The following is a 26267-nucleotide window of genomic DNA, read 5'->3' on the forward strand; positions in this document are numbered from 1 at the left end:
CTGTGTGTCTGTACTAGTGCTTGAATTCAGGGCCTGGGCACTCTCTAGCATTTTCTCTCAAGGCTGGTGCTCTACCACTTGAGCCACAGCTTCACTTCTGGTTTTTTTGGTGGTTACTTGGAGATGAGATGAATCTCATGGACTTTCCTGCCTGGTCTGGTTTCAAACCTAGTTCCTCAGATCTCGTCCTTCTGAGTAGCTAGGATAGCATGTGGATGCCATTGTGTAATTGTTATTGTTGCTGAGTGATTTGATGAAAACAAAACCAGCATGCCTATTATCAGTGTTACAATGGGCAGGTTACTTACCTTTCAGCAACCTCCATTTTCCTATCTATGAAATGGAAGTAATAGTATATTCACTCTAACATAAGTGAAAACAGCATTAACTTTATTTATTTATTTAGGCAGGCAGGCAGGCAGGCAGTCCGTCATGGGGCTTGAACTCTGAGCCTGGGCACTGTCCCTGAACTCTTCAGCTTAAGGCTCGGGCTCTACCACATTGAGCCACTTCTGGTTTTCTGGTGGTCAATTGGAGATAAGCGTCTCAAGGCCTTTCCTTCCCAGGCTGTCTTTGAACCGTGATCCTCAGATCTCAGCCTCCTGAGTGGCTAGGATGACAGGTGTGAGCTGCCAGCCCTGGGCCCCTACGTTTTTGTTTTGTTTTCTTCTCATCTCCCATCCTGCTTTTCGGCCCCCAGTCCCTTTTGCCCCTGCAGAATTGAAGGTGCGGGCAAGGATGGAGTCTCTGGTGGTGTCGTGGCAGCCACCCCCTCACCCTACCCAGATCTCTGGCTACAAACTGTACTGGCGGGAAGTAGGAGCAGAGGAGGAAGCTGATGGTGGCCGCCCGCCGGGGGGCCGTGGAGACCAGGCTTGGGATGTGGGTCCTGTCCGGCTCAAGAAGAAAGTGAAGCAGTATGAACTGACCCAGCTAGGTGAGAAGGCGGGGGGAGGACGGACGTCTAGGAGGGGGTATGTGGAATGGACCTCTAGGTGGTGGGGGGGACCAGATGGGCTGGGCTCAGGAGTTAGAGATGGAATATGTGCTCTGAGGATAGAGTGAGTGACCCCTGTGACATTCAGTCCCCGGCCAGCTATACGAGGTGAAGCTTGTGGCCTTCAATAAACACGAGGATGGCTACGCGGCCGTGTGGAAGGGGAAGACCGAGAAGGCACCCGCGCCAGGTGAGGCTGCTGGGTTACCTGGGGGGAGGACCCAGGCAGACAGCTTCAGCCTGCCCCCCAACCCTACCTTCTAGATTTTTCTGCAGCTAGACAGGAAGTGGCTGTGGCTTGTGTGCTGACTGACAGGCATGAGTGGGGTTAATTCAGAAGGTTTGAACAATTTTTTTTCCTCAAACACATGTGCCTACATCACACTCCCTAGCAGTTAATTGCTCAACTCTAGGCAACACATCCCTCTGAGTGTCTCAGAAAAAAATGAGGCTCAGAGAGGTAAAGGGACTTGTCCAACTTCACACAGAGCCTAGAACTACATTTTGCCTGACGCCTAAGGCAGGTCTCTCTGCCTGTGGCATGCTTCCTTGGGCTCCGTGTTGCCTTCTTGGGGGGTTCAAGATACTTCCTTGCCCTGCCCCTAGCTTCGAGGCTGATTTTCAACCAAGTGGTTTAGCAAGAAAAGCGCTCAACCAGAAAGCCAAGACTCCTGGGTTCCAATTCCAGTTTGTTCCTTTCCTCATTCAGCAATATGTGTATGTGTATTATTTTTTTTTTCCTTTCGTCAGTCCTGGGGCTTGAACTCTGGGCCGGGGCACTGTCCTGAGCTTCTTTTGCTCAAGGCGAGCACTCTACCATTTATAGCTTCTTTTTTTAGTAGAGTCTCATGGATTTTCCTGCCCAGGCTGGCTTTGAACCATAATCCTCAGATCTCAGCCTCCTGAGTAGCTAGGATTACAGACACGAGCCACTGGCACCCGGCTTTAGCAATTATTTTTCTGCATATCTACTACATGCCAGCTCTGTTCTGGGAATTTAGTGATGAACAACACAAATAAGGAACCTACTCCATGCGTGGAGTGTCTTCCCTTTTTAAAAAAATAAAAAAGCACAAATAAATATAAACATAAATAAATTAAAAATAAGCATATCATCAAACAGACCATACCATCTGCCAGGAACTTTCCTATCTTCTTTCCAAATATTAACTAATCTAATCCTTATAACAATGCCATGAGATAGGTACACTCAACAAATTCCACTCACTAAATAGGGAATGGAGGCACAGAGAGGTTAACTAATGTCTCCAGGGTTGCACAGCTATTAAGTGACAGAGCTGGAATTCAAACCAAGGCAGCCTAACTCCAGAGTCTGTGGAGTTTTTTTAGACAGTCTTAGGGCTTGAACTCAGGGCCTGGGTGTTGTCTGTGAGTTGTTGCTTTTGCTCAAGGTTAGCACTCTACCACTTGAGCCACAGCTCTACTTTTGCCTTTTTTTCGTGATTAATTGGAGGTAAGAGTCTCATGGATGTTCCTACCTGGGCTGGCTTCAAACCACGATCCTCAGATTTCGACCTCCTAAGTAGCTAGGATGACAGATGCGAGCCCCCAGCGCCCAGCCCGAGTCTGTGTCCTTAGTTGCCATGATGTCTCTATCACATTCTTACAACTGGTGCTGCATGGCCTGCTATGTGTGGATCTTCACAAAGCCATCGCGATTTCTGTCCGATTTCTGTCTGTGTGATCTGTGAAGTGGGAATGCCACCCAACTCACAGAAGAGAGAGGCCCAGGGCTGGGGAATGTGGCTTAGTGGTAGAGTGCTCGCCTAGCATGCATGAAGCCCTGGGTTCGATTCCTCAGCACCACATACATAGGAAAAGCTATAAGTGGCGCTGTGGCTCAAGTGGTAGAGTGCTAGCCTTCAGCAAAAAGAAGCTCAGGGACAGTACCCAGTTCAAGCCCCAAGACTGGCAGAAAAGAAAGAAAGAAAGAAAGGCAAGAAGGAAGGAAGGGAGGAAGGAAGGAAGGAAGGAAGGAAGGAAGGAAGGGCAAGCTTTAGGACCTCAGCTAGGACCGCCTGTCCTTCCCCGTTGGCCACACTGCGTTCGCTCCTAGACCTGCCCATCCCGCGGGGGCCGCCCCTGCCCCCCGCCCACGTGCACGCGGAATCCAACAGCTCCACCTCCATCTGGCTGCGCTGGAAGAAGCCCGACTTCACCACCGTCAAGATTGTCAACTACACCGTGCGCTTCAGCCCCTGGGGGCTCCGGAACGCCTCCCTCGTCACCTACTACACCAGGTGCGGGCAGGCGGGTGGGGGAAATGCGAATGGTGCTAGGAGAGGGACCTGGGGCCCCGGGAACATGCCTGAGCTCACCGGTCTTACTGGGCCGCCCTAAGGTGTGGAGAGGAGATTAGACATAGAGCAACCTGCATCAGAGCGCTCTGGAGGTTTCGTGGGTGGCATTAGGGGACCCCCCCCCCAAGCCAGGGAAGCAGCTCCGCATCCAGGCTAGGGTGGAGGCCAGCGCTAGGGGCCTGGGTCACCGTGCTCCAGCCCTGATCCTGTCCCTGCAGTGCGGGAGAGGACATTCTCATTGGAGGGCTGAAGCCGTTCACCAAGTACGAATTCGCGGTGCAGTCCCACGGCGTGGACGTGGACGGGCCGTTTGGCTCGGTGGTGGAGCGCTCCACCCTGCCTGACCGTGAGTGGCCCTGGCTCCCTTGCCACAGCCCAAAGCCCTCCCTTCTAAAGCCTTTCTAGCATGCTGGGATCCAAAAGAGGTGCGCAGAAAGCTTGCTGGGAGGGCTGGGAAGGTGGCTTAGTGGTAGAGCGCTCGCCTTGCATGCGTGAAGCCCTGGGTTTGATTCCTTAGCACCACATACACAGAAAAAGCTGGAAGTGGCGCTGTGGTTCAAGTGGCAGAGTGCTAGCCTTGAGCAAAAAGAATCCAGGGACAGTGCTCAGGCCCTGAGTTCAAACCCCAGGACTGGGAAAAAAAAAATCCCAATGAGAATAGTCCTTTTCTTTGCTGTGTGGCTTTCTTCCAGTGAAAGAGGCAAAGGGGAGATCGTGTCCACATCCCTTGACTCCCAGATGCCCCCAGGACTGGGGATCTTGGGGTCCCCTCTCCCCACCTGTCTGTCCCCTGCACTCCAGGGCCCTCAACGCCACCATCCGACCTGCGCCTGAGTCCGCTGACACCGTCCACCGTCCGGCTGCACTGGTGTCCTCCCACGGAGCCCAACGGTGAGATCGTGGAGTATCTGATCCTCTACAGCAACAATCACACCCAGCCGGAGCATCAGTGGACACTGCTCACCACAGAGGGTGAGGGCCCACCCCAGGGCTTGTGACTCAAGCCTGTGATCCCAGCTCGTCAGGAGGCTGAGGGCTGAGGATCGCAGTCCCAAAGCAGTCATGGCAAGAAAGCCTGTTAGGGGGCTGGGGATATGGCCTAGTGGTAAGGGTGCTCGCCTCGTGTACATGAAGCCCTGGGTTCGATTCCCCAGCACCACATAACCAGAAAAAGCCAGAAGTGGCGCTGTGGCTCAAGTGGCAGAGTGCTAGCCTTGAGCAAAAAGACCCAGGGACAGTGCTCAGGCCCCGAGTCCAAGGCCCAGGACTGGCCAAAAAATAAATAAATAAAGGGAAGCCTGTTAGACTCTATCTCCAGTTAGCCACCAAATAAGCCAGGAGTGGAGCTGTGATTCAGAGTGGTAGAGCAAAACTCAGCGACAGCACCTAGGCCCTGAGTTCAAGCCCCAGGATGGGCACACACACCAAACACATCAAAAATGTCTAGCGGTGGGTTGTGTTGAGGTTTGTGCCAGCGACTTCTGGGAGGAGCAGGGAGGAGCTTCTGCCTGTGTGGGGCTGGCGGCCATTTCCTCAGCCCTGTTGCCCACTGTCCCGCTTCCTGCTTCCCTCACCCCAGGAAACATCTTCAGCGCTGAGGTGCACGGCCTGGAGAGCGACACGAGGTACTTCTTCAAGATGGGGGCGCGCACAGAAGTAGGGCCCGGGCCCTTCTCTGGCTTGCAGGATGTCATCACTCTCCAGGAGAGGCTGTCAGGTAAAAGGCAGGAAGGGGACGCCCCCCCCCACCCAAGTTAGCCCAGATCCCCAACACTCCTGGAGTTGACTTCCAAGGCCCTGATATTAGATACAACCCCACTTGCTTGGAGGCAGCTATCCTTCTGATTTGCTGGTGACAGGGGGCATTTAAAGGGACAGGGCATGTCAACAACCGGCATCGGGAATGGGATGACTGAGAGACCAGCTTCTTGGAGCGATTGCCTCTCACCATCTTTTTTTGCCAGTCCTGGGCCTTGAACTCAGGGCCCGGGCGTTGTCCCTGAGCTTCTTTTGCTCAAGGCTAACATTCTACTAGTTGAGCCACAGCTCCACGTTAGGCTTTTTCTGTGTATGGGGTGCTGAGGAATCGAACCCAGGGCTTCATGCGTGCTAGGCAAGCACTCTACCACTCAGCCACATCCCCAGCCTGAAGCCTTGACTGGAGGATTGGCTTGGTGAATGACAAGCTTTATGGGCAGCCAGACGGCTACATAACTTGCAGGGCTCATTGCGAAGTGAAAATGAATGTCTAGCTGGATGCCTGGTGGCTCATGCCTGTAATCCTTTTTTTTTTTTTTTTTTTTTTTGGCCAGTCCTGGGCCTTGGACTCAGGGCCTGAGCACTGTCCCTGGCTTCTTCCTGCTCAAGGTTAGCACTCTGCCACCTGAACCACAGCGCCACTTCTGGCCATTTTCTGTATATGTGGTGCTGGGGAATCGAACCGAGAGCTTCATGTATAGGAGGCAAGCGCTCTTGCCACTAGGCCATATTCCCAGCCCCATGCCTGTAATCCTAACTATTCAGGAAACTGAGGTCTGAGGGTAGAGGTTCAAAGCCAGCCTGAGCCAAAAAGTCCATAAGACACATTGCCCGAAGTGGAGCTGTGGTTCAAGTGGTAGAACATCAGGTGTGAGCAAGAAAGGCCAAGTGAGAGCATAAGGCTCTGAATTTAAGCCTCAGTTCTTGAGGAAGGAAGGAAGGGAGGGAAGGAGGGAGGGAGGGAGGGAGGGAGGGAAGGAGGGAAGAGAAAGAGGGAAAAGAAAACACAAGAGGGGCTGGGGATATGGCCTAGTGGTAGAGTGCCTGCCTCATATACATGAAGCCCTGGGTTTGATTCCTCAGCACCACATATATAGAAAAGGCCAGAAGTGGCGCTGTGGCTCAAGTGGTAGAGTGCTAGACTTGAGCAAAAGGAAGCCAGGGACAGTGCTCAGGCCCTGAGTCCAAGCCCCAGGACTGGCAAAAAACAAAACAGAAAAGACAAAGAAAAAGCCTATGAACAGAGACTGCAGCTTGGGGTGCATTGTAAGGCGAACCCTGTGGCGGTTGGGCAGTATTCTCGGTGTGGCCACAGCCCCTCCTGTCCCGTCCTGTCCTTGTGTCTGTAGCATCCTCGTATCCTCGAGGCATGCAGAGGACGAGGCCAGCGGAGTCCTGACCGCCGAGCCCTGTGCCCCACCCGGTCCTTCACCCTGCTCCGTCCCCTCTCTCCCGGCAGACTCCTTGGACGTGCACTCGGTCACTGGCATCATCGTGGGCGTCTGCCTGGGCCTCCTCTGCCTCCTGGCCTGCATGTGCGCCGGCCTGCGCCGCAGCCCCCATAGGTGGGTGAAGCAGTGGATGGATTTCCCGGAGGGAGCTACCAGGAGGGCCAGCAGGGACGTGGCTATGAGGTGCCCCGAGCACTCCCTCACCCCCGGAATCCCGTTACGTTTAGGACCCTGGGACCTGGGGTGCAGCTCAGGGGTAGAACACTCGCCCAGCATCGGTGACACTCTAGGTTTCTGAACCCCAGCACAGTTAAAAAAAAAAAAAAAAAAAAGTTGATTCTCAGGCCTGTAATCCGAGCTACTCAGGAGACTGAGGTCTGAGGATTGTGGTTGGGAGCAGCTCGGGTGGGAAAGCCAGCGAGAGACACTCTCATCTCCAGCTCAGCACCAAAGCCAGAGGTGTCGCCGGGGCTCCCACGGCAGAGTGCTAGCCTTGAGCAAGAAAGAAGCTCAGGAACAGTGCCCGGGCCCTGAGTTCGAGCCCCAGGACGTTCACACGCATAAAAATTGCCCCCGATTCCCATGTGGCCCTGCCACACTGTTTCAGCAATAACGCAGCCTTGCTTTCCCATGGCCCTTTCCAGGGAAGCCCTCCCGGGCCTGTCCTCCACGTCCGCCCCTGGGAACCCCGCACTCTACTCCAGAGCCCGGCTCGGTCCCCCCAGTCTCCCCGCTGCCCATGAGCTGGAGTCCCTCGTGCACCCTCGTCCTCAGGACTGGTCCCCACCACCCTCTGACATGGAGGACAGGGCTGAAGTGCACAGCCTGATGGGCGGTGGCGTGTCTGACTGCCCCGGCCACTCTAAGAGAAAGGTGAGTCCTCCTCGCGCTGTGACCCATTCCTGAGGGAGACACCAGGGGGCGCCAGAGCTCAGCCAGTGGCTGCCGAATGCCTCTTCCCCCATCCCCTGCTATAGAAGAGGAGCCGCTCCCTTCCTTACAAGAAAGACACTGGCCTAGGATTGTGGCTCAAAGCCAACCTAGGCAGGGAAAATTGTGAAGCTTATCAACAAATGAACCACCGAAAAGCCAGGAGTGGAGCTGTGGTTCACATGGTAGCATACCTGCCTTGAGCAAAAATATTCAGGGACAGCACCCAGGCCCCGAGTTCAAGCCCTAGGACTGGCACAAAAAGTATATACCAGCCTTGCTTGCCTGGTTCTCACAGGGGGAAGACCTCGGTGTATATTTGTGGGTCCCTCCAGCTGGACAGAACCCCTAGACCCTTCTTGGTCCTCAGAGGGGTTTTTGCAGCGAACCTGGCTGGCAAATGAGATACAGCATGGGGCCATCGGTTGGGGTTCTGCTCATCGTAGCCCATCCACTTCTCCCCTCGTTTCCTTCCCCCAGCCAATCCCCATCATGCCTTTCTGTGTCCCCTTCTTTGTTATTTTCTGTACAGATCTCTTGGGCTCAGCCCAGTGGACCCAACTGGGCAGGTTCCTGGGCAGGCTGTGAGCTGCCCCAGGCTGGCCCCAGGCCTGCTTTGACCCGAGCTCTGCTGCCCCCTGCTGGAACTGGACAGACACTGTTGCTGCAGGCTCTCGTGTACGATGCCATCAAGGTTAGTTCCACAGGAGGAAAGGAGAGGCAGGTCCCCATGTTGTGAGGAGGAAACTGACCCCTTGGTGGTGACCCTTCTGGGGGTAGTTCTGGTCTCTAAAGGTGAAGGGGGTGGCAGGCAGGCGAATTTAGGGAAACTTGTTTTTGTTTTGTCTTGAACTCAGGGCCTGAGCACTGTCCCTGGCTTCTTTTGTTCAAAGCTAGCACTCTGCCACTTGAGCCACAGCGCCACTTCTGGCTTTTTCTATGTATGTGGTGCTGGGGGATCGAACCCAGGGCTTCATGTATATGAGGCGAGCACTCTTGACACTAAACCATATCCCCAGCCCCTTAGGGGAAATTGAATAGGCCATGATAAAATTATCATGGATTGGCCATGTGCCATTGGCTCCCAGTCTCTGCGTGGGGTACAGGCTAAGTACTTGCTCCCTCCCATCTCCTTCACTTGCCACAATGAAGTCAGGTCTGGCTAGGCGCTGGTAGCTCACACTTATGATCCTAGCTACTCAAGAGGCTGAGATCTGAGGATTGCAGTTTGAAGCCAACACTGGAGGGAAAAATCCATGGGACTCTTTTTTTTTTTTTTTGGCCAGTCCTGGGGCTTGGACTCAGGGCCTGAGCACTGTCCCTGGCTTCTTTTTGCTCAAGGCTAGCACTCTGCCACTTGAGCCACAGCACCACTTCTGGCCACTTTCTGTATATGTGGTGCTGGGGAATTGAACCCAGGGCCTCATGTATACGAGGCAAGCACTCTTGCCACTGGGCCATATCCCCCAGCCCCTCCATGGGACTCTTGTCTCCAGTTAACCACCAAAAAGCCACAAGTGAAGCTGTGGCACAAGTGGTAGAGCACCAACCTTGAGCAAAAAAAAACAAAAACAACAACAACTACTGGGGCTAGGGATATGGCCTAGTGGCAAGAGAGCTTGCCTCGTATACATGAGGCCCTGGGTTCGATTCCCCAGCACCACATATACCGAAAACGGCCAGAAGTGGCGCTGTGGCTCAAGTGGCAGAGTGCTAGCCTTGAGCAAAAAGAAAGCCAGGGACAGTGCTCAGGCCCTGAGTCCAAGGCCCAGGACTGGCCAAAAAAAACCAAAACCAAAAACAACTTAAAGACTTGGCGTACTGATGGGTCCCACCTGTAATCCTAGCTATTCAGGAAGCTGAGATCTGAGGATCACAGTTCAAAGCCAGCCTGGAAAGGAAAGTCTGTGAGACTCTTATCTCTAACCACCAGAAGACCCAGAAGTGGTGCTGTGGCTGAAAGTGATAGAGCACTAGCCTGGAGCAAAAGGGCTCAAGGACAGTGCCCAGGCCCCATGTTCAAACCTCATGACCAAAACAACAAAAAGCTTAAGGGATAGCACCCAGGCCTCAGTACCGGCATACACACTCAAAATTACTAAGGATTTGAGGGTGGGGAATTGAGTTGGCCCCTGTACATTCAACCCTTCTTCCTATTTGCTTCCTATTTCCCATTTGCTGGATGCCTCTGGTCCTTCTGGGATGGCACTAATCCGCATCTCCCGGCCTTTGTCTGGGCCCGAGCACTGTGCGGTGAGCCAGTCGGCTTTATCCCCAGCATTCTTGTGACATACACTCACATGAGCTGCCGGTCTCTCTACCCCGTACCTGGATCAGTTTTCTGGTCATCATTCAGGTAACGGTCACCTGGTCTTTGTATTCTGTGCTCCAAACCAGGGCAACGGGAGGAAGAAAACCCCGCCAGCCTGCAGGAACCAAGTGGAGGCCGAGGTCATCGTCCACTCGGACTTCAGTGCATCCAAAGGAAGCCCTGCCCTCCATCTCCAAGACCTGGAATCCGAGGTCGCCCTGCCTTCCGAGGCCCCCGCGCTCACTTCCGGTGTTGTGGATCTTGGACAAGGAGCTGATTGGCTGGACCGAGAGCTGGGCGGGTTCGAGCAGGCAGCCACTGGGCCAGACAGACTTAGCTGCCTGCCGGAAGCATCCAGCACCACCTGCTCCTATCGGGACGTCCCATCCAGTGAGGCTTTGGAAGAGGACCCTGGGAACAGCTGCCAGCCCAAAGCCCCCTGTCCTCAAGGAGCCAGCCCAGGCCTCCCTAGAGCCCCCTTTCCTTCCTCTGCTTAGCTCCTCTGAGCAGAAAGTGCATTTGAGGCAGGCTGGTGGGGCTCACAGAACAGAACACGCACAACCACGTGTGTACACATGTGGACTGCAGGCCTGACCAGGTCTCTTGGCGCTTCCCAGGGTGCCTTGGCCACAGGGGAGAGAAAGAACTGGAATATTCACTCCCCTCTTACTCTGTGCCACACACCCGGTGACACTCAGCCGCCTGCGGCAGTGCCGATGCGTGGAGCCACACAGACACGTCCTAGGGCGGGAGCTGGGGACAACTGGCCCCGCTCAGTGGCCGCCACTGTCTTTGATCCTCCAAGTCAGGACAGTGGGCCACTGGGGTCAGTCTCCAGTCGTGTGGGCCCACCCCCACCCCCCAGCCTCCTGTTACACACTCTGAGAGTGCCTCCCTTTCCCTGTCTGCAAGGACAGCCCCGGCCCGGCTCCTGCTGGCTGGGCTGAGCCTTGTAGCCTGATCACCGTCATTCCCTGTCCTCCCTACCCAAATTGCCAGCGTCAGCCTGGTTCCCCGACCTCCCTAGCAACTCCACACCTAATTTTTGCCATTTGGGAAGTGCCTGGATCTGGAGATCTCTCTCTCTCTCTCCCTCTCCCCCCCCCCCTCTCTCTCTCTCTCTCTGTTTCTTCCCCCCCCCTCCATCTCTCTGCTCTGCTTATCAGCTTGCTGCTCCAATTCTGGGGCTTTCTTTCCCCTTCCTGCCATGTCTGTCTGACCTTCCTCCTCTTCTGCTTTCCTTTCTCTTCCTGTTTTTTGTTTTGTTTTGTTTTCTTGGTGCCAGTCCTGGGGCTTGAACTCAGGGCTTGGGTGCTGTCCCTGAGCTTTTATTTGCTCAAGGTTAGTGCTCTACCACTTGAGCCACAGCGCCACTTCCAGCATTTTTTTTCTTTTTTCTTTTTTTGGTGGTTAATTGGTGATCTGAGTCTCATGAATTTTTCTTGCCCGGGCTGGCTTCGAACCGTGATCCTCAGATCTCAGCCTCCTAAGTAGCTAGGATTACAGATGTGAGCCACCGGCATCCCACACTCCATTTCTCTTCTGTCTCTCAAGCCATGTGTGCTGTCATCTGCTTCTCTTGCCTGGGTTCAGCCTCTGTGTCTTCCCCTGCCAACATGACTACCTCATGTCTGCTTCAAGGCCACAGTGTGACCCCAGTGTCCCCTCCGCTCCCCCATCAGCTCCTTCCCAGGAGGGTTTGGAGAAGACCCTGGTCTCTACCTTGGCACTGGGATGGGAGGGGCTCCCAGGGAGTCCAGGAGTCCAGGGCCCTGGGGCTATTTTGAGGCAGGACAGGGACTGGCCTGGCTACTTGAAGGGAATTGACCAGGTTGGGAGGCAGGTGCACTGGGCAGGGATGGCTTGAGCCTTTCTTTCCTGCTGAACCTGACCGGATCCGGGGTGGAACACAAGCGTCTCCCCTCCAGGGTGCTGGAAGGAAGGTGTGCAGGAAAACAGCGGGCTGTTTCATTTTGCTTTTCTTTCTCGATTGAATCCTGAAATCATCTCCGTTGGCCTATCATTCAGGGACAAGCTTGACTTCTACTTCCTGCCTCGTGCAAAGGGTTATTTGCTTTTTACCTGAGCCCTCTCCTAAGGCAAGAGGTAGCATCTCAGCTCCCTGATTGCATCTGTGTGTGTGTGTGTATGTGTGTGTGTTTACCCATGTGTGTCGGTACTGGGACTTGAACTCAGGGCCTCATGCTCTTGCTTGGCTTTTTCCATTCAAGACTATCATCCCACCACTCAAACCACACCTCCACTTCCAGCTTTGAGCTGGGTCATTAGAGATAAGTCTCTCCCATTCATCTGCCTGGGCTGGCTTTGAACCATAATCCTCAGATCTCAGCCTCTTGAATAGCTAGGATTGTCGGCGTGAGCCACTGGCGCCCAGCTTCTCATTGCATCTTTTAAAATGGATTGGCACATCAAGAGTTAATACTGGCTTCTGGGCCAAATTAGAGATAACCAGTCTATCCTTTTTTATAAAAACAACAACAGTGAAATGTCTTTCAGCAGAGTTGCAGCCTCTTCAGACCCCGAAAGCATCTGTTTAATATACTTGGATGTCACTCATATTTGACACCTACATTTACTTGGCTCCTGCTTCAGCCAGCCAAGGACTAACGGTTATTCATGTGGGTTCTGTTTCTTGTTAAAGGCAGACATGTGTTTTAATTTCTTACTATTTTGGTAGCATTTGGTGTCACTCGGGCCACCAGTGTGTAAGTTTCCTCATTGCTCTGAAGGTCAAAGCTTCTTATTTTGTTGGTTTGAATTTTTTTTTTTTAAGAAGAGAAAGAAAAAACCCTGCTCTGAATTAAATAGCTATTTTAACAGTAGGCTCTTAGCATTGCAGCACACAGTCATTCTTCATGTTCTTGTTTAACAGGCACTGAGGTTCTGGTTTAAATTAAATAGCTGCAAATGAGACAATTTATAACCCATTAGGTTGGGTGGAAAATTGTTTCTCAAAAGCAAATAAGTAATAAATCTGGTATCTGCCTATAACTCACACTTGATAAGAAAGTGGCCATTACTAGCATTATATATGATCTGGGCTCTTGAGTAATTTGGAAGCATTCAGTTTGTGTCTTTGTGGCAGTGTTTTGTTTTGGTTTATTATTATTAGAAAAAAAGTCTGTTGGTCTTCAGGGCTTTAATCCCTCTGTTACCTACCATGGATGCCTTAAGTTTCTTGAGTGTTATTTTAAAAATCTTTTCTTGATGCATGGACAGATATAAGCAGTACTCGCTCAGTTACTTGTCTGTATTTAGTTTGTGCTGTATTTAATTATTTTCCCCCATCAATTTGTTTTCCTCCTTACAAATATGATATTCTTTAGTGTGACGCTAAAGCATTGATCATGTATCTATCCCTATAATGAATTAATAAACTATTTTCCAGAATTGTCTTTTGGTTGATAGAATCAGTGGGTAGAATTTCCTCAGCCTTTCTGTCCAGGAGAATTTGTTTCCTATGAGTCTGAAAAATGGTGGGGTTTTTTTTGTTGTTGTTTTCAGAGTAGAGAGCAGATGGTCACAAGGAAAAAAATAACTAGACCATCTTCCCCTCGGTAGGTACATAGGGGAAAAAATGGAGACTGCAAAAAGGTTGTTGGGCACCCCTGGCTCATGCCTATAATCACAGCTATTCCGGAAGATGAGATTTGAGGAATGTCATTTGAAGCCATGCCGGCAGGAAAGTCCGTGAGAATTTCTTTTTTCTTTTGGGGCTTGAACTCAGGGCCTGGGCACTGTCCTTGAGCTTTTTTTTTTTTTTTTTGGCCAGGCTAGCCCTCTACCACTTGAGCTACACCTCTACTTCAAAGCTTTTTTTGTGGTTAGTTGGAGAAAAGGGGCTCACAGACTTTGATAACCAAGCTGGTTTCTCCTGAGGATGAGCTCTGAAGATTGCAGTTTGCAGCCAGCCTGACTCTTACCTCCAGTTAATCACCGAAAAACTGCAAGTAGTGCTGTGGCTCAAGTGGTAGAACACTCACCTCCAGCAAAAGAAGCTCAGGGACAGTGCCCAGGCCCAGAGTTCAAGCCCCAGGACTGGTAACAAAAAGAAAGTGCTTTTTCCATTGGAACCTCGAGCCAGAGGCGTCCCTGCCCAGGACCACCCCTAAAGTGACTGCTGGGCCAGACGGGTTAATTGACAGATCATACAGTGAGATACTGCACATTTTCCGGGGAAACAGAATAGCTGTTATTTGCATATCACCCTCCAACCATGCACTGTGATAAGAATTAAACACTTGTCAACATGAATTTAAAATGACAGCAATTCAGGACATGCATGTGACCTTTCTGGAGTCCAGGACATGTCAAAAAGGGGTTATTGAGGATTCGAGCCCTACAGAGGGACTTGTAGGACTAGGCCTGGGGAAGACCCTGCCTGCCTACCTCTCCTGCGGCCAGTAGAGGTCTCCTGTCCTTCCTCACAATGAAACCCACTGGGGCTGGGGCTCACTGGAGTCCCTGACCTTGAATTTCTCTACTCAGAAACTTCCAGTCATGCTTATCTGGCTCATCTTCTATTTGCTGCTGTAGAGATTCCCTAGGTTCTTGCTGCTGCTGCTGCCCCGCTTCTCTTCCTCCACCAAAGTTACTTTTAGGAAGAATAAGCAATCCTGGTCCCAAAGCCCATGGTTAGTAACCATAGAGAGACTTAAACCAGGTACCAGTGATTCACCTGTAACCCTAGCTACTCAGGAGTGAGAGCTAAGGGTCAGTAGTTCCAAGCCAGCTCAGGGAGGAAAGTCTGTGAGATTCTTATCTCCAAGTAACCACCAAAAAGCCACAAGTGGAGCTGTGGCTCTAATGGTACTGTGCTAGCCTTGAGTGGAAAAGCTAAGGGAAGCCAGGCGCTGGTGGCTCACGCCTGTAATACTATACTCAGGAGGCTGAGATCCAAGGATTGTGGGTTTGAAGCCAGCCGGGGCAGAAAAGTCCTGTGAGACTCTTATCTCCAATTAACCACTCGAAAACCGGAAGTGGTGCTGTGGCTCAAGTGGTAGAGCACTAGTCTTTAGCACAAAGAGGCTCAGACACAGCGTCCAGGCTGAGTTCAAGCCCCACAACTGACCAAAAAATAAAAGCTAAGGGACAGTACCTGAATTCAAGCCCCAGTACTGGCACAAAAAGGGAAAAGCTGAGACAGAGACTTAGCTAGACTAGTACCATTCCAATTCCAGTCTTCAACTGCAGCTAGCTACTAGAACTTAATAATTGCTCAATAATCCACCATGCGAGACTCCACAGCTCATTTAATAGGGTAGCAAGAAGTCAAGATTCACGGTCTTTCCAAGCTAGGCTATCAGATACAGGGGTGTCTCTTGTGTGTGCTCTATGTGTGCCAGTATTGGGGGGCTTGAACCCGGGTCCTCAGCTTCCCCCTTAGCTTTTTTTTCCCCTCAAGGCTGGTACTCTACCACCTGAGCCACAGCTCCACTCTGATCTCGGGCTTCCCGAGTAGAGTAGCTAGGGTTACGCAGGCATGAGCCGCCACCCCAGGCTCTGGATGTCTGCCTTGCAGTGCCACTCCTGTGGGACCTGTACGGTCTCCATGGAGTTCTCAGATGGGAAACATCAGCTGTCAGTGGCACTTGAACTTTCCCCATGCTCTCCTCACTTGTCCAGACCTGGGATGTTCCGAGGAGGGGCTCAGGGAGGAGGCCTGGGCTTGGCTAAGTAGGCTAGACACCAGGCAGAACTTTCTCCTCCCGGTCTCACCGGGGAGGGTCTGCTTTCCCCAAGGGCCGCGGCTCCTCCGTCTTAAAGAGTCCAGGCGTGTGCCCAGAAACGACTTCTCTTCCGAATGAGGGGACCGGGCCCCCCCGTGGCACAAGCAATCTCCGGACAACTTTGGGGCGGCGTTGAAGCCACGATCTCCGCGGTGCAGACTCGAGGACACGCCGGGGTCCCGGCGGCTCCCCGTGCGCTCCCCCACCCCACCCCCCTCCCCGAGTCCCGGGTTGGCCGGCGGGGCCGCGAGGGGGGACTCGGGGGGCCACGAGGCGACTCGGGGGACCGCAGTTCAAAGCGCAGGGGGGAGCGCGTCCGCCGCGCAGCCGGGAATGTCCGGCCGCTCAAAGCGCTCGCCGGCTCTTTTGTTCCCCAGACCCGGCCTCCGGGGAGAGGGGGGGGGGGGTGGGGACCGGCGGAGGGGAGGGAGGGGAGGGGAGGGGAGGGGGCGGCGGGGGGAGGGCCGGGGGAGGGGGACGAGGGCGGGGCGGGGAGGGGCGAGGCTGACAGATCGCCGGGCTTGGGTGCAAGATGGCGCAAGCGGCGCTCCCCCTGCGCGCCCCGCGCTCCTAGGCGGCCATGCGACCGCAGCCCCCCGCCGCCCGGGCTCGGCCCCGGCCTGCGCCCCGGCCTCGGCCCCGGCGCCGGCCCCGCGGGGCGCTGTGAGCCGCTGCCGCGTCCTCGCCGCGCCGGGAGCCCCGCGAGCCCCGATGGCTGCGCCGCGCGCCGCGTCCGCGCGCCGCCCGCTGCGGCTGCGGCTCGGGCTCGGGCTCGGGCTCGGGCTCGGGCTCCGGCTCCGGCTCCGGCTCCGGCCGCCACCGCCGCCGCTGCTGCTGCTGCTGCTGCTGCTGCTGCCCGCGCCCAGCCAGGGTGAGCCGGGGGCGAGGCTGCGGACCCCGCGCGGGAGGGGTGGGGGTGCCGAGGACGGGGACCCCCGGAGGGGATCGAGGGGGACCCCGCACGCGGGAGCCCGGGGCGCGGGGAGACGCCGGGGCTGGCGGACGCGGGCTGGCGTTGGGGATCCGGGGAAAACGAGTGAGTCCCGTCTGAACCGGGGGGTGCCAGGAGCCGGGGTCCGGGGCGCGGGCCGGGCGCAGGGGCGCGTCGGGGTTCGGAGGGGGGGCTGGGCCAAAGGGGGTGCGGGAGATGCCGAAGAAGAGGTGGAGGAGGAGGAGGAGGAAGATCGGAGGGTGGGCAGAGCGGGAGAGCCCCGGGGTTGGGGAGCCAGGGGCCGCCCGGGGATGCCCGCGGCCCCGCCCAGCCCGGAGCGCGCCCTGGAGACCCGGCCTGCGCTCGGGGACCGGTCCCGCTGCCCCCGCCTGGAGCTCCGGCTCCACCGCGTCGGGGGCCTGGAACAGGCTCAAAGTTCGGGAGAAGGGGGGGGGGACCGATCCGATCCCTTCCCCCCTCGCACCCCAAGCTCTCAGCAGACCCCCGTTCGGGTGGGTTATCTCTCCTGTCCTCTTCCAAGAAGCAGAACATCGAATCTGCGGCGGGGAGAAACTTTATCCGTCCGCCCCCACCTCACCCCCCCACCCCACCCCACCCCACCCCCGTCCCCGTGGTTGTACTGGGGTTGGGTTGGGGGCTCAGGATGTGTGGAGGGTGATAAGGGTTTTGGAGCTCGCCTGGGAGCCCTGCGCCCCTCCTTCTTTCTCCCCATCGATGTCGGGGTGCCCTCGGGCAGGGAGAGCGAATGGCAGGATCACTGGCTCCCTGGAAGCGCGGGGCGGGTTGGGGGGGGTGGGGAGAAGGGGAAGGGGGTGCTGAAGTTGCGCTTTTCTGCCAGTCACTTCTTTCTTTTTCTTCCCGGAGTGAAGTGGTAACTGGTCTGGTAAGTTGCTTGCCGGGAGAAGTTGGTGACTTGGCATGATGCCTGGGCATGGAGGCCTTGCTCCTCCTTCTGATTCCCACATCAGCCTCCCCCCACCCCCTCTTCTTTCCTCTCCTCATCTTCCAGCTCATTTCGCTTCGGCAAGAGCCATGAGGTTGGCTGGGAGAAAAAAAGTTCTAGGACCCTTTCCCGCTGAGCTTTGGAAACTCTCAGCTGGGGTTTGCTACTCATTTCTCTCCGTAACAAAGGCCAAAGGCCCAACACCCAGAGCATGGGGTTGGGGGCAACCCACCACGGCCAAGCCTGTACCCCGGAATCCTAGCCCGTCTGCTCCCTGCCAGGCATCAGACCAGGCCTCTGGTGGTTTTGCCAGCCCAAAGCATGATTTATTACTATCTCCATTTCTTTAGAACTTGCAGCGTCCCTAGTGCCTTCCAGTTCATTGTCAAACAACCCTAAGACACAACCATTATTCTTCTTCCTTAATTTAAACTTTATATTTGTGTGCCTCTACTGGGGCTTGAACTCAGGCTGGACTCTCTGTCTCTTAGCTTTTTCACTCAAGGCAGGAGCTGGACCACTGGAGCCACAGCTCCACTTCTGGCCTTTTGGTGGTTCATTGAAAAGAAGAATCTCACCCATTTGTCTTTCCCGGCTGGATTTGAACTGGAATCTTCCTATCTCTGCCTCTCTAGTAGCTGAGAGTCTGGTTATCCCGAGTGGCGCTGTGTTGGAATGAGTCTTGTTTCTGAGTCTTTTGGCATTGCAACTCAGTGTAAGACCCTGGAAAAGTCACCAGAAACTTCTGGGATTCAGTTTCCTTATCTGTGAAACAGGGAATGGCGTGAATGGATGATCATTATCTTTCTTTTTTTTGTTGTTGGCCAGTCCTGGGGCTTGGACTCAGGGCCTGAGCACTGTCCCTGGCTTCTTTTTGCTCAAGGCGCTTAACACTCTGCCACTTGAGCCACAGCGCCACCTCTGGCCGTTTTCTTGTATATGTGGTGCTGGGGAATTGAACCTAGGGCCTCATGTATACGAGGCAAGCACTCTTGCCACTAGGCCATATCCCCAGCCCCCATTATCTTTCTTTATGTGTGTATGTGTGTGTATGCATGCACACACATGTGCATTAGTACTGGGATGTTTGAAGTCATAGCCTGAAAGCTGCCCCTTAACATTTTTTGTTCAAGTCTGGTGCTCTACCACTTGAGCCACAGCTCCACTCCCAGCTTTTTGCTGGTTCATTGGAGATTAGAGTCTCACAGACTTTCCCGTCCAGTCTTAGCTTTGAACCGTAATCCTCAGATCTCAGTCTCCTGAGTAGCTAGGATTATCAGTGTGAGCCGCCAGTACCAGCCTGACTGATGATTCCTGTTCACATCTCAGAAACCTGAAGATGGAGTGTGAAGACTTGAAGCCTTGAACTTGAAATCTCTTTGTGGGGGACCCCGTCCTGACCATGCCTACCGCACTAAACATCTCCTTCCTTGACGCAGGTCTGGGCCACTCTGCTGAACTGGCATTTGCTGTGGAACCTAGCGATGATGTTGGGGTCCGGGGGCAGCCCATAGTGCTGGGCTGTAAAGTGGACGGGACCCCTCCGGTGAGAGTCACCTGGAGGAAGAATGGTGCTGAGCTGCCAGACACCCCCCACACCACCCTGCTGGCCAACGGGTCCTTGCTGATCCGTCACTTCAGGCCGGAGCAGGGAGGCAGTCCCGCAGACGAGGGCGACTATGAATGTGTGGCGCAGAACCGCTTCGGGTTGGTGGTCAGCCGGAAGGCTCGAATCCAGGCTGCAAGTAAGTAGACATTCCTTGTTTGCCTTTTTGTAGAAGCCAGGCTGGTGACTGAGGTCAGCCCAGAGCCTTGAGGCAGGACACTGGGCCCAGCTCATGCACAGAGCTCACACGCAGAGCCGCAACCTCAGAGGGTAGAATTAGATTGTCTGCACATTTCATTGATGGGTAGATTATGAATTGACACGAATGTAATCAAACACTCATGCTGTTTCCTGTATCTACTTGCCTATCAAACTGTGGGCATTCTCAGTTCAAGAGAAATAATTGACTCACTCTGTGGAGGATTTCAGAGGCTGAACTCTGGGCCTGGGTGCTGTCCCTGAGCTTTTTGCGCTCAAGACTAGCGCTCTAGGGCTGGGAATGTGGCTTAGCGGTAGAGTGTTTGCCTAGCATGCACGAAGCCCTGGGTTTGATTCCTCAGTACCACATACACAGAAAAAGGCACAAGTAGTGCTTGGCTCAAGTGAAAGAGTGCTAGCCTTGAGCAAAAGAAGCACAGAGACAGTGCCCAGGCCCTGAGTTTAAGCCCCAGGACTGGCAGACACACACACACACAGACTAGGACTCTACAACTTTGAGCCACAGTGCCACTTCCAGTTTTCTGGTGGTTAATTAGAGGGAAGAGTCTCAAAAACTTTCCTTCCCAGGTTGGCTTTGAACTGAGGTCCTTTAGATCTCAGCCTCCTGAGAAGCTAGGATTATAGATTTGAGCCATCAGTTCCCAGCCCATTTCAGAGATTTTTAAAGGGTTATTTCAACTTTCTGTACTTTATTTTTTCTTTTTGTAGTGCTTCTAGAGTTTGAATTCAGGGCCCTATGCACTGTCTCTAAGCACTTTTTGCTCAAGGTTAGCATTCTACCACTTGAGCCACAGCTCTACTTCAAACTTTTTGGTGGTTCACTGGAGATTAGACTCCTCACAGACTTTACTGCTTGGGCTGGCTTTGAACTGTGATCCTCATATCTCTGCCTCCTTGATAGCTCAGATTATAGGCATGAACCACCAGTACCTGGCACTAATATGCTTTTTTTTCCCTTTGACTCAGAGATACAAGGCCAGGCAATATTTTGGCCCTAAAACTGTGTTTTGCTGGTGCTGATAGATCACCTACGGTTGTGTTGATTAAAAACGTGGCTTTGCTTTAACAACTGTCTTGGAAATACTGTTGTTGTTTAACATGTACACACTGGGAATAATACATAAACCCAAATGAGTGCCTCATGAGGAAAATGGCAGGCTGAGGAGCTGTGAGGGTCCGGAGGGGGGCATGTGGGGCTTGGAGGGGGGCATCTCTGCTGTTGAGAAAGGGCACAGATTTGGGCAAGTGAAAAATATTTGCCATCTCATATCTCTCTACTTCAGAGAATGGTCTGTCCCTCTAAAAAGGATGCTTTGGTGCACGTGTGTGTGGTGTGTGTGTGTGTGTGTGTGTGTGTGTGTGTGTTTAAGTTGGTTCTGGGGCTTGAACTCTGGGCCTGAGCACTGTCCCTGAGCCTCTTTGTGCTCAAGGCTAGTGCTCTACCACTTGAGCCACAGCGCCACTTCTGGTTTTCTGGTGGTTCATTGGAGATAGTCTCACGGACTTTCCTGCCTGGGCTGGCTTTGAACTTCAGTCCTCAGATGTCAGCCTCCTGAGTAGCTAGGATTGCAGGCATGAGCCACCAGTGCCCGGCTTTCCCTGACATTCTGGGAAGCAGAAAAGCCAGGACCCCCTCCCCTCCCACTGCACTTCTATGGCACGCTGCCTCTCTCCCTGCACACGGACAAGTTTCTTCCTGGCTCCAAGGGCCTTCGCACTGATGCTCAGAAGGGCGGGTGAGAGATGAATTGCTGGAAGCAGGGCCCCTCTTGCTGAGCTGAAGGTGTCCCTTTGTTCTGCGGAAGGCTGAGCCAGTCCCCCATATGGAGCTCTCTGGGAGGCAGTCCCGGACTTGGAGACGGAATCACTTCTGGTTCAGCCACCCTGGTCCGACCCTCCCTGCTGGCGCTGCGAGGGAGGCCGCTGCAGCCCCTGAGCAGATGGCTGAGTGTTAGGAAGAGGCTCGTGGACGGAGGCTGGGGACCGCGCAGGGCTTGAGGCTTCCCACCCTTCGGTGCTGAGCACTAGAGGCTAGCCAGGCACCGCTGGGTGGCTCACGCCTGTAATCCCAGCATCTCAGGAGGCTGAGATATGAGGATGGCAGTTGGAGGCTAGCTTGGGCAGGAAAGTTCCCGAGACTCTTACCTCCACAGTAACCACCCCAAAGCAGGAAGTGGGGCTGTGGCTTAGGCGGTAAAGCGCCAGGCTTGAATGAGAAAAGCTAAGGGAGAGCACCAAGGCTCTGAGTTCAAGCCCCAGGACCAATACAGAAAACCAGAACTGAAACTGACTGAGCTTTTGCATTGCCAGTGGAGCTTTAAGAAGGGGCAGGGGTGCTGGGGAAACTAATGGAAAATGTGTTTTTCTCTTCTTTTTTTTTTTTTTTTTTGCCTGTCCTGGGGCTTGGGACTCAGGGCCTGAGCACTGTCCCTGGCTTCTTTTCAAGGCTAGCACTCTACCACTTGAGCCACAGCGCCCCTTCTGGTTTTTACTGTTTATGTGGTGCTGAGGAATCGAACCCAGGGCTTCATGCATGCTAGGCAAGCACTCCACCGCTAAGCCACGTTCCCAGCCCCTAGTTCTTCTTCTTCTTCTTCTTTTTAATGGTTATAGAGATTAATCCAAGACCTGGGAACAACCTCGGCAAGCACTCGCCCCTGAACTACATGCCCAGCCCGTGCCTGGTTTTCTATAAGCCTTCCTACCTGCGGGTCTCTTGCATTCCTTCTGCTCTAGCCCTGTGAGGAACTGAGCGGTGGGGAGGATGGGCCCGGCTTATTCTCTGGGTTTCTGGAGATTGCTGAGGGCTTAGCCTCTAAGCACTGGCAGTCTGAGGTGGCCTCCCCCCCCTCCCCCAAGGCTGTGGCCCCCTGGGGACATGCTTGGATGCCAAGCAACCACGTGGCTGGACTCCACTCTCGTGCTTCATTGGCTGATGTCCCTAGAAAGCTTGCAACCTGATTGGCTGCAGTACACCGCAGCTGGCAGGCCCGGGTGCATCTCACCCCTAGTCCAGATATTGAGATATCTTGATATCCAGTGGACTCCAGTGATGTCCTTGTGGGGTACTGATCAGGATGAGCTACAGCTCAGGCCTTGCATGGAGCTCTCTTTCCTGCCACCCCCTCCCGGCCTTATTTACTCTCTGTCTGCCAATACTGGGGCTTGAACTCAGGGCCTGATCACTGTCCCTTAGCTTTCCCCCGCCCCCCCCCCCCCAAGGCTAGTACTCTACCACTTGAGCCACAGCTCCATTCCCAGCTTTTCTGGGTAGTGCACTGGGGATAAGAATCTCATGAGCTTTCCTAACAGAGCCGGCTTCTAAGGGTGATCCTCAGATCTCAGCGCCCCCCCCACGCACCCCCCCCCATGCCACCCCAGTAGCTGGAATGACAGATGTGCAGTTCCAGTGCCTCTAGCTCCTCCTTTCCTTCTCTTGATCTTTCTCTCTTCCACCTCATAACTGAAGGCACGGTGAGCAGGGAGGAAGGGCAGGATCCCGGGGTGATGATTCATCTCTAGAGGACCCGAGGCCCTCTCTGCCTCACCAGACGGGCTGTGAATCTGAGACTCAATGGTGTAGTCTCCTCCATGCCTTGAACTTTCCTCTTTGCCTAGACAGAGGCTATAGCCCCAGGCTCTTGGACCCTGACTGTGGAAGGAGGCCCCACTTTCTGAGCACAAGGCTCCCCCTCACCCCGCCCCACGGGATTTGAGTGTGGACAGGGAGAGTTTCTGGTTCCCACACCTTCCCTGCACTGTCACTGGCAGCCAGCTGGCCCCTTAAACACAATGTGCAAATCTTCTCTGTTCCTGTCCCCGCATTGTCAGTGGCCAGGCGCCTGGGCTGGGAATGTGGGCCGGTGAATAGAAGAGGCATTTGCAGCCTGCAAATGAAACAGGTCCCCCCCCAACCCCCCCTTAACCCTCTGCCCCCTCCCCACCCCCAGGGAGAAAGGACTTTTTCACTCCTGGCCTTCTTGTATTGCCTTTCCCTTTCCTCTCCTGAGTCCCCAGAGGCCGAAGTGTGTGTGTGTGTGTGTGTGTGTGTGTGCGCGCGCACGCGCGCGTGTGTGTATGTGTGCATGTCTGTGTGTGTGTGTGAGAGAGAGAGAAAGAGAGACTTGCACAGTAGCTGGAAGGCTGTTCTATAATGGCTTAATAAAAGTAGACTGAAAGCTAAACCCTAGTGGCTCATGCCTGTAATATTAGCTACTCAAGAGGCTAAGATCTGAGGATGGAGGTTCGAGGCCTGCCCTGGCAGAAAAGTCCAGGACATTCTCACCTCTAACTAAACATCAAAAAGCTAGAAGTGGAGCTGTGTTTCAAGTGGTACAGTGCCAGTTTTAAGCAAAAAGAAAAGAAAAAGAAGAAAAAAACCCTAAGGGACAGTGCCCAGGCCTTAAGTTCAAGCCCCAGTTCTTAAGGAAAAAAAAAAAGACTGGGACAGAAGGATGCCCAGGATGGAAAAACCAGACAGATCAGTGCTGTCTTCGTTTACATTGGTCTGAATAATTCCACTCAAAATGGCTGCCTTGTGTAACTTCCCCATGATACCCCAAGTTTTTCTGGCCATAGCCTTGTCACAAGCAAGGAACACAGAGATGTGTGTGTGTGTGTGTGTGTGTGTGTGTGTGTGTGTGTGTGTGTGTGTACCAGTTCTGGGGCTTGAACTCAGAGCTTCACGGACTTTTCTGCTGGAGGCTGGTGCTCTACCACTTGGGCCGCACCTCCACGTCCATCTCTCCGGTGGTTCATTGGAGGCTTTTGAACGTCACTACCAGGGCAGGCTTCGCACCGGGATCCTCAGCTCTTAGCCTCCTTGGAAGTTAGGATTACAGGGGTGAGCCACCAGCACCCAGCCTGGTATTTGTTTCCCATGTCCCTAGACCCCCATTTCTCCTGCCCGGCCCCACCCACCTTCTTCCTGTCCAGCTCCTCTCCCTGCTTTCGCTGCTCTAGACTTCCTCCTGCCTTACTTCCAAACATTCTGGGCTCTTCTCTCACCTGCTGGGCTCAGAGGGAGCAGAGATTCCCGCTGCAGAGAGCAAGAAGATGGGGTTCAAAGGGTCTCTTAAAAGAAGGGTCTTCTCTGCAGCCAGCGCCTCCCGCCCCCCCCCCCCCCCGCACACAGCAGGAGGCAGGCGGTGGCTGGAAGGAGGGGAATGTGAGAAGCTGGCCCCTGGCTGAGGCCTCTGTCTCCGAGCTGGACACTGACGCTGACCACGGCTGGGTGGGTGGATGGTGGGCAGCCCTCGGCCACTCTCTGGAATGCTGGTGTTGGGTTGCAAGGAGATGCTGAGCGGTGATAATGGACAGGAACTGGACTTTCTGGTCTGGCTGCTGCCCCAAGGCCACTGGAATGTGAGGAGGGGGGACAGCTATCAAGAGGCCCTTGGGGACTTGGGGTGGGCAGATGGAGACCAGACCCCCTCAATGAAGAGGAGGGGCAGACCACCATGTGAGAGAAGCATGCTTGTAGCCTTTTCCCTGAGCTGCAACAAAAGAATCCTTCAATTCCCAGCCTGACATGTCTTCCCAGCTTGCAGGTAGGGGTCTGGGCAAATTAGGAGCTCATTGAACCCAATCTTCTCATTTTACACACTCTCAAACTGAGCCCCCAAGGTCATGACCTGCCCAAGGACCTATAGGTCCTCCAGCCTGGGCAGTCAGGAAGCCCCTCGGGTGTGCCTGTCCTGTGGTTCAAGAAGAGGAGAAGAGGCCTGGTTTTCTTCTTTTGTGTGTATGCCAGGTCTAGGATTTGAACTCAGGTCCTGGGCACTGTTGCTTAGCTTTTTTTTTGCTCAAGGCTGGCTGGTGCTCTACCACTTGAGCCACAGCTTCGCTTCTGGCCTTTTTGATGGTTCCTTGGACCTAAGAGTCTCCCAAGAGCCATTCCTGCTCCCCCTACCCCCCACCACCCCTCCTGGCTGGTTTTGTAGCTGGGATTGTAGGTGTGAGCTACAGGCACCCTACAGGAAGAGAGATTTAAACCTAAATCTGCCTGATCCAGCGTTCGCTGTACTGAGTATTTTCAGAAGGGTGTGTGTGTGTGTGTCAAAAATCGGGGGGAGGGGGTGGAGTGGATGGGTGAAGGGGGAGATGGAGAATAGCTTCGAACCCTGGCCAAGGTGGCGTCTACTTCTGGGAAGGTCAGGTAGGGGCACTTCCCCTCCCCCCTGGCAGGGGAATTCTCCTCCTCCCTACCTGTGCACTGGGACAGCGCCCACCCAGCTCCAGCGAAGGAAGTTGGGAGGGGGCTGGGGCTCCTGGAAGTGGAGGTTCCCCTCCCCTCCCCCAGGGTCCCCCAGCTCCTTCCCACCCAACCCCCCCCCCTTCTTGTTTCCCTGCATAATGATGCTGATTGCTCCACATCTGTCATAATTACTCTTTGTTTGAAAATTCAGAACAAATCACAGGAGAGGATCTGGCAAGACTCGGAAGGCTCCTTCTCCCCAGGGGTCCAGACAGGAGGAGGGGAGGTGTGTGTGGAGGGGGGGGGGCGGGTATAATCAGCGTGGAGGAGCAGAAGCTGCTGATTGTCCTTGGCCTGTCCCCTGGCTTGGGGCACAGCCCCAGCCCCTCGGGTCCAGTGGCCTAAGACCTCAGGAGTTCAATGCTTCTCTCTCCCCCTGGTCTCCGCCTGACTAAAGGCTAGCAGATGATCCTTCTGCACCCCAACACAAGGAAGGGTCTGTGGTGGGTCCCCTGCCCTCCTGGCCTCACTGAACAATGGGCTGGGAGCAGCCTGCTTGGAAACAAAGCAGCCGGGCTGGGAGGGTTAAGCTATGTCTAGTAAGGACAGGGGCTCTGCAATGGGGGAGATCTCTGGAATGAGGGGGACTATGACTTCCTGGGAGCACGCATGGAGACGGACCCTTTTAGAGACTCAGCCAGCACACAGCTGCTCCTGGCCTCTACCTTGAAGGCTGTTGGTTTGGAGAGATTCAAAATTCTGGGGTAGGTGACCTCCTTGTAAAGGCTGCTCCCAGCCGGACATTGGTGGTTCACACCTGTAATCCCAGCTAC

General features: G+C 54.2%; 2 protein-coding genes across 3 annotated transcripts in view; both read left to right on the forward strand.

Moving 5' to 3' along the window:
* Positions 1–10885, forward strand: part of Igdcc4 (immunoglobulin superfamily DCC subclass member 4) — a 33341-nt gene extending 22456 nt beyond the window's left edge. For both annotated transcript variants that reach the window (XM_048331755.1, XM_048331756.1), the window contains exons 11-20: positions 701–937; positions 1086–1187; positions 3075–3258; positions 3537–3664; positions 4120–4290; positions 4898–5035; positions 6536–6641; positions 7172–7400; positions 7990–8151; positions 9855–10885. In XM_048331755.1, coding sequence (XP_048187712.1) covers positions 701–937; positions 1086–1187; positions 3075–3258; positions 3537–3664; positions 4120–4290; positions 4898–5035; positions 6536–6641; positions 7172–7400; positions 7990–8151; positions 9855–10265 — 1868 coding nt within the window. In that variant the 3' untranslated portion in view covers positions 10266–10885. The remainder of the gene's footprint in view (positions 1–700; positions 938–1085; positions 1188–3074; positions 3259–3536; positions 3665–4119; positions 4291–4897; positions 5036–6535; positions 6642–7171; positions 7401–7989; positions 8152–9854) is intronic.
* A 7929-nt stretch (positions 10886–18814) lies between these two features.
* The window catches only part of Igdcc3 (immunoglobulin superfamily DCC subclass member 3), a 34555-nt gene continuing 27102 nt past the window's right edge, over positions 18815–26267 (forward strand). The window contains exon 1 of the mRNA XM_048332460.1: positions 18815–19158. Within this exon, the coding sequence (XP_048188417.1) occupies positions 18816–19158 (343 nt within the window). The 5' untranslated portion in view covers position 18815. The remainder of the gene's footprint in view (positions 19159–26267) is intronic.

Source organism: Perognathus longimembris, chromosome 23, assembly GCF_023159225.1.
Source record: "Perognathus longimembris pacificus isolate PPM17 chromosome 23, ASM2315922v1, whole genome shotgun sequence".
Lineage (NCBI taxonomy): Eukaryota > Metazoa > Chordata > Mammalia > Rodentia > Heteromyidae > Perognathus > Perognathus longimembris.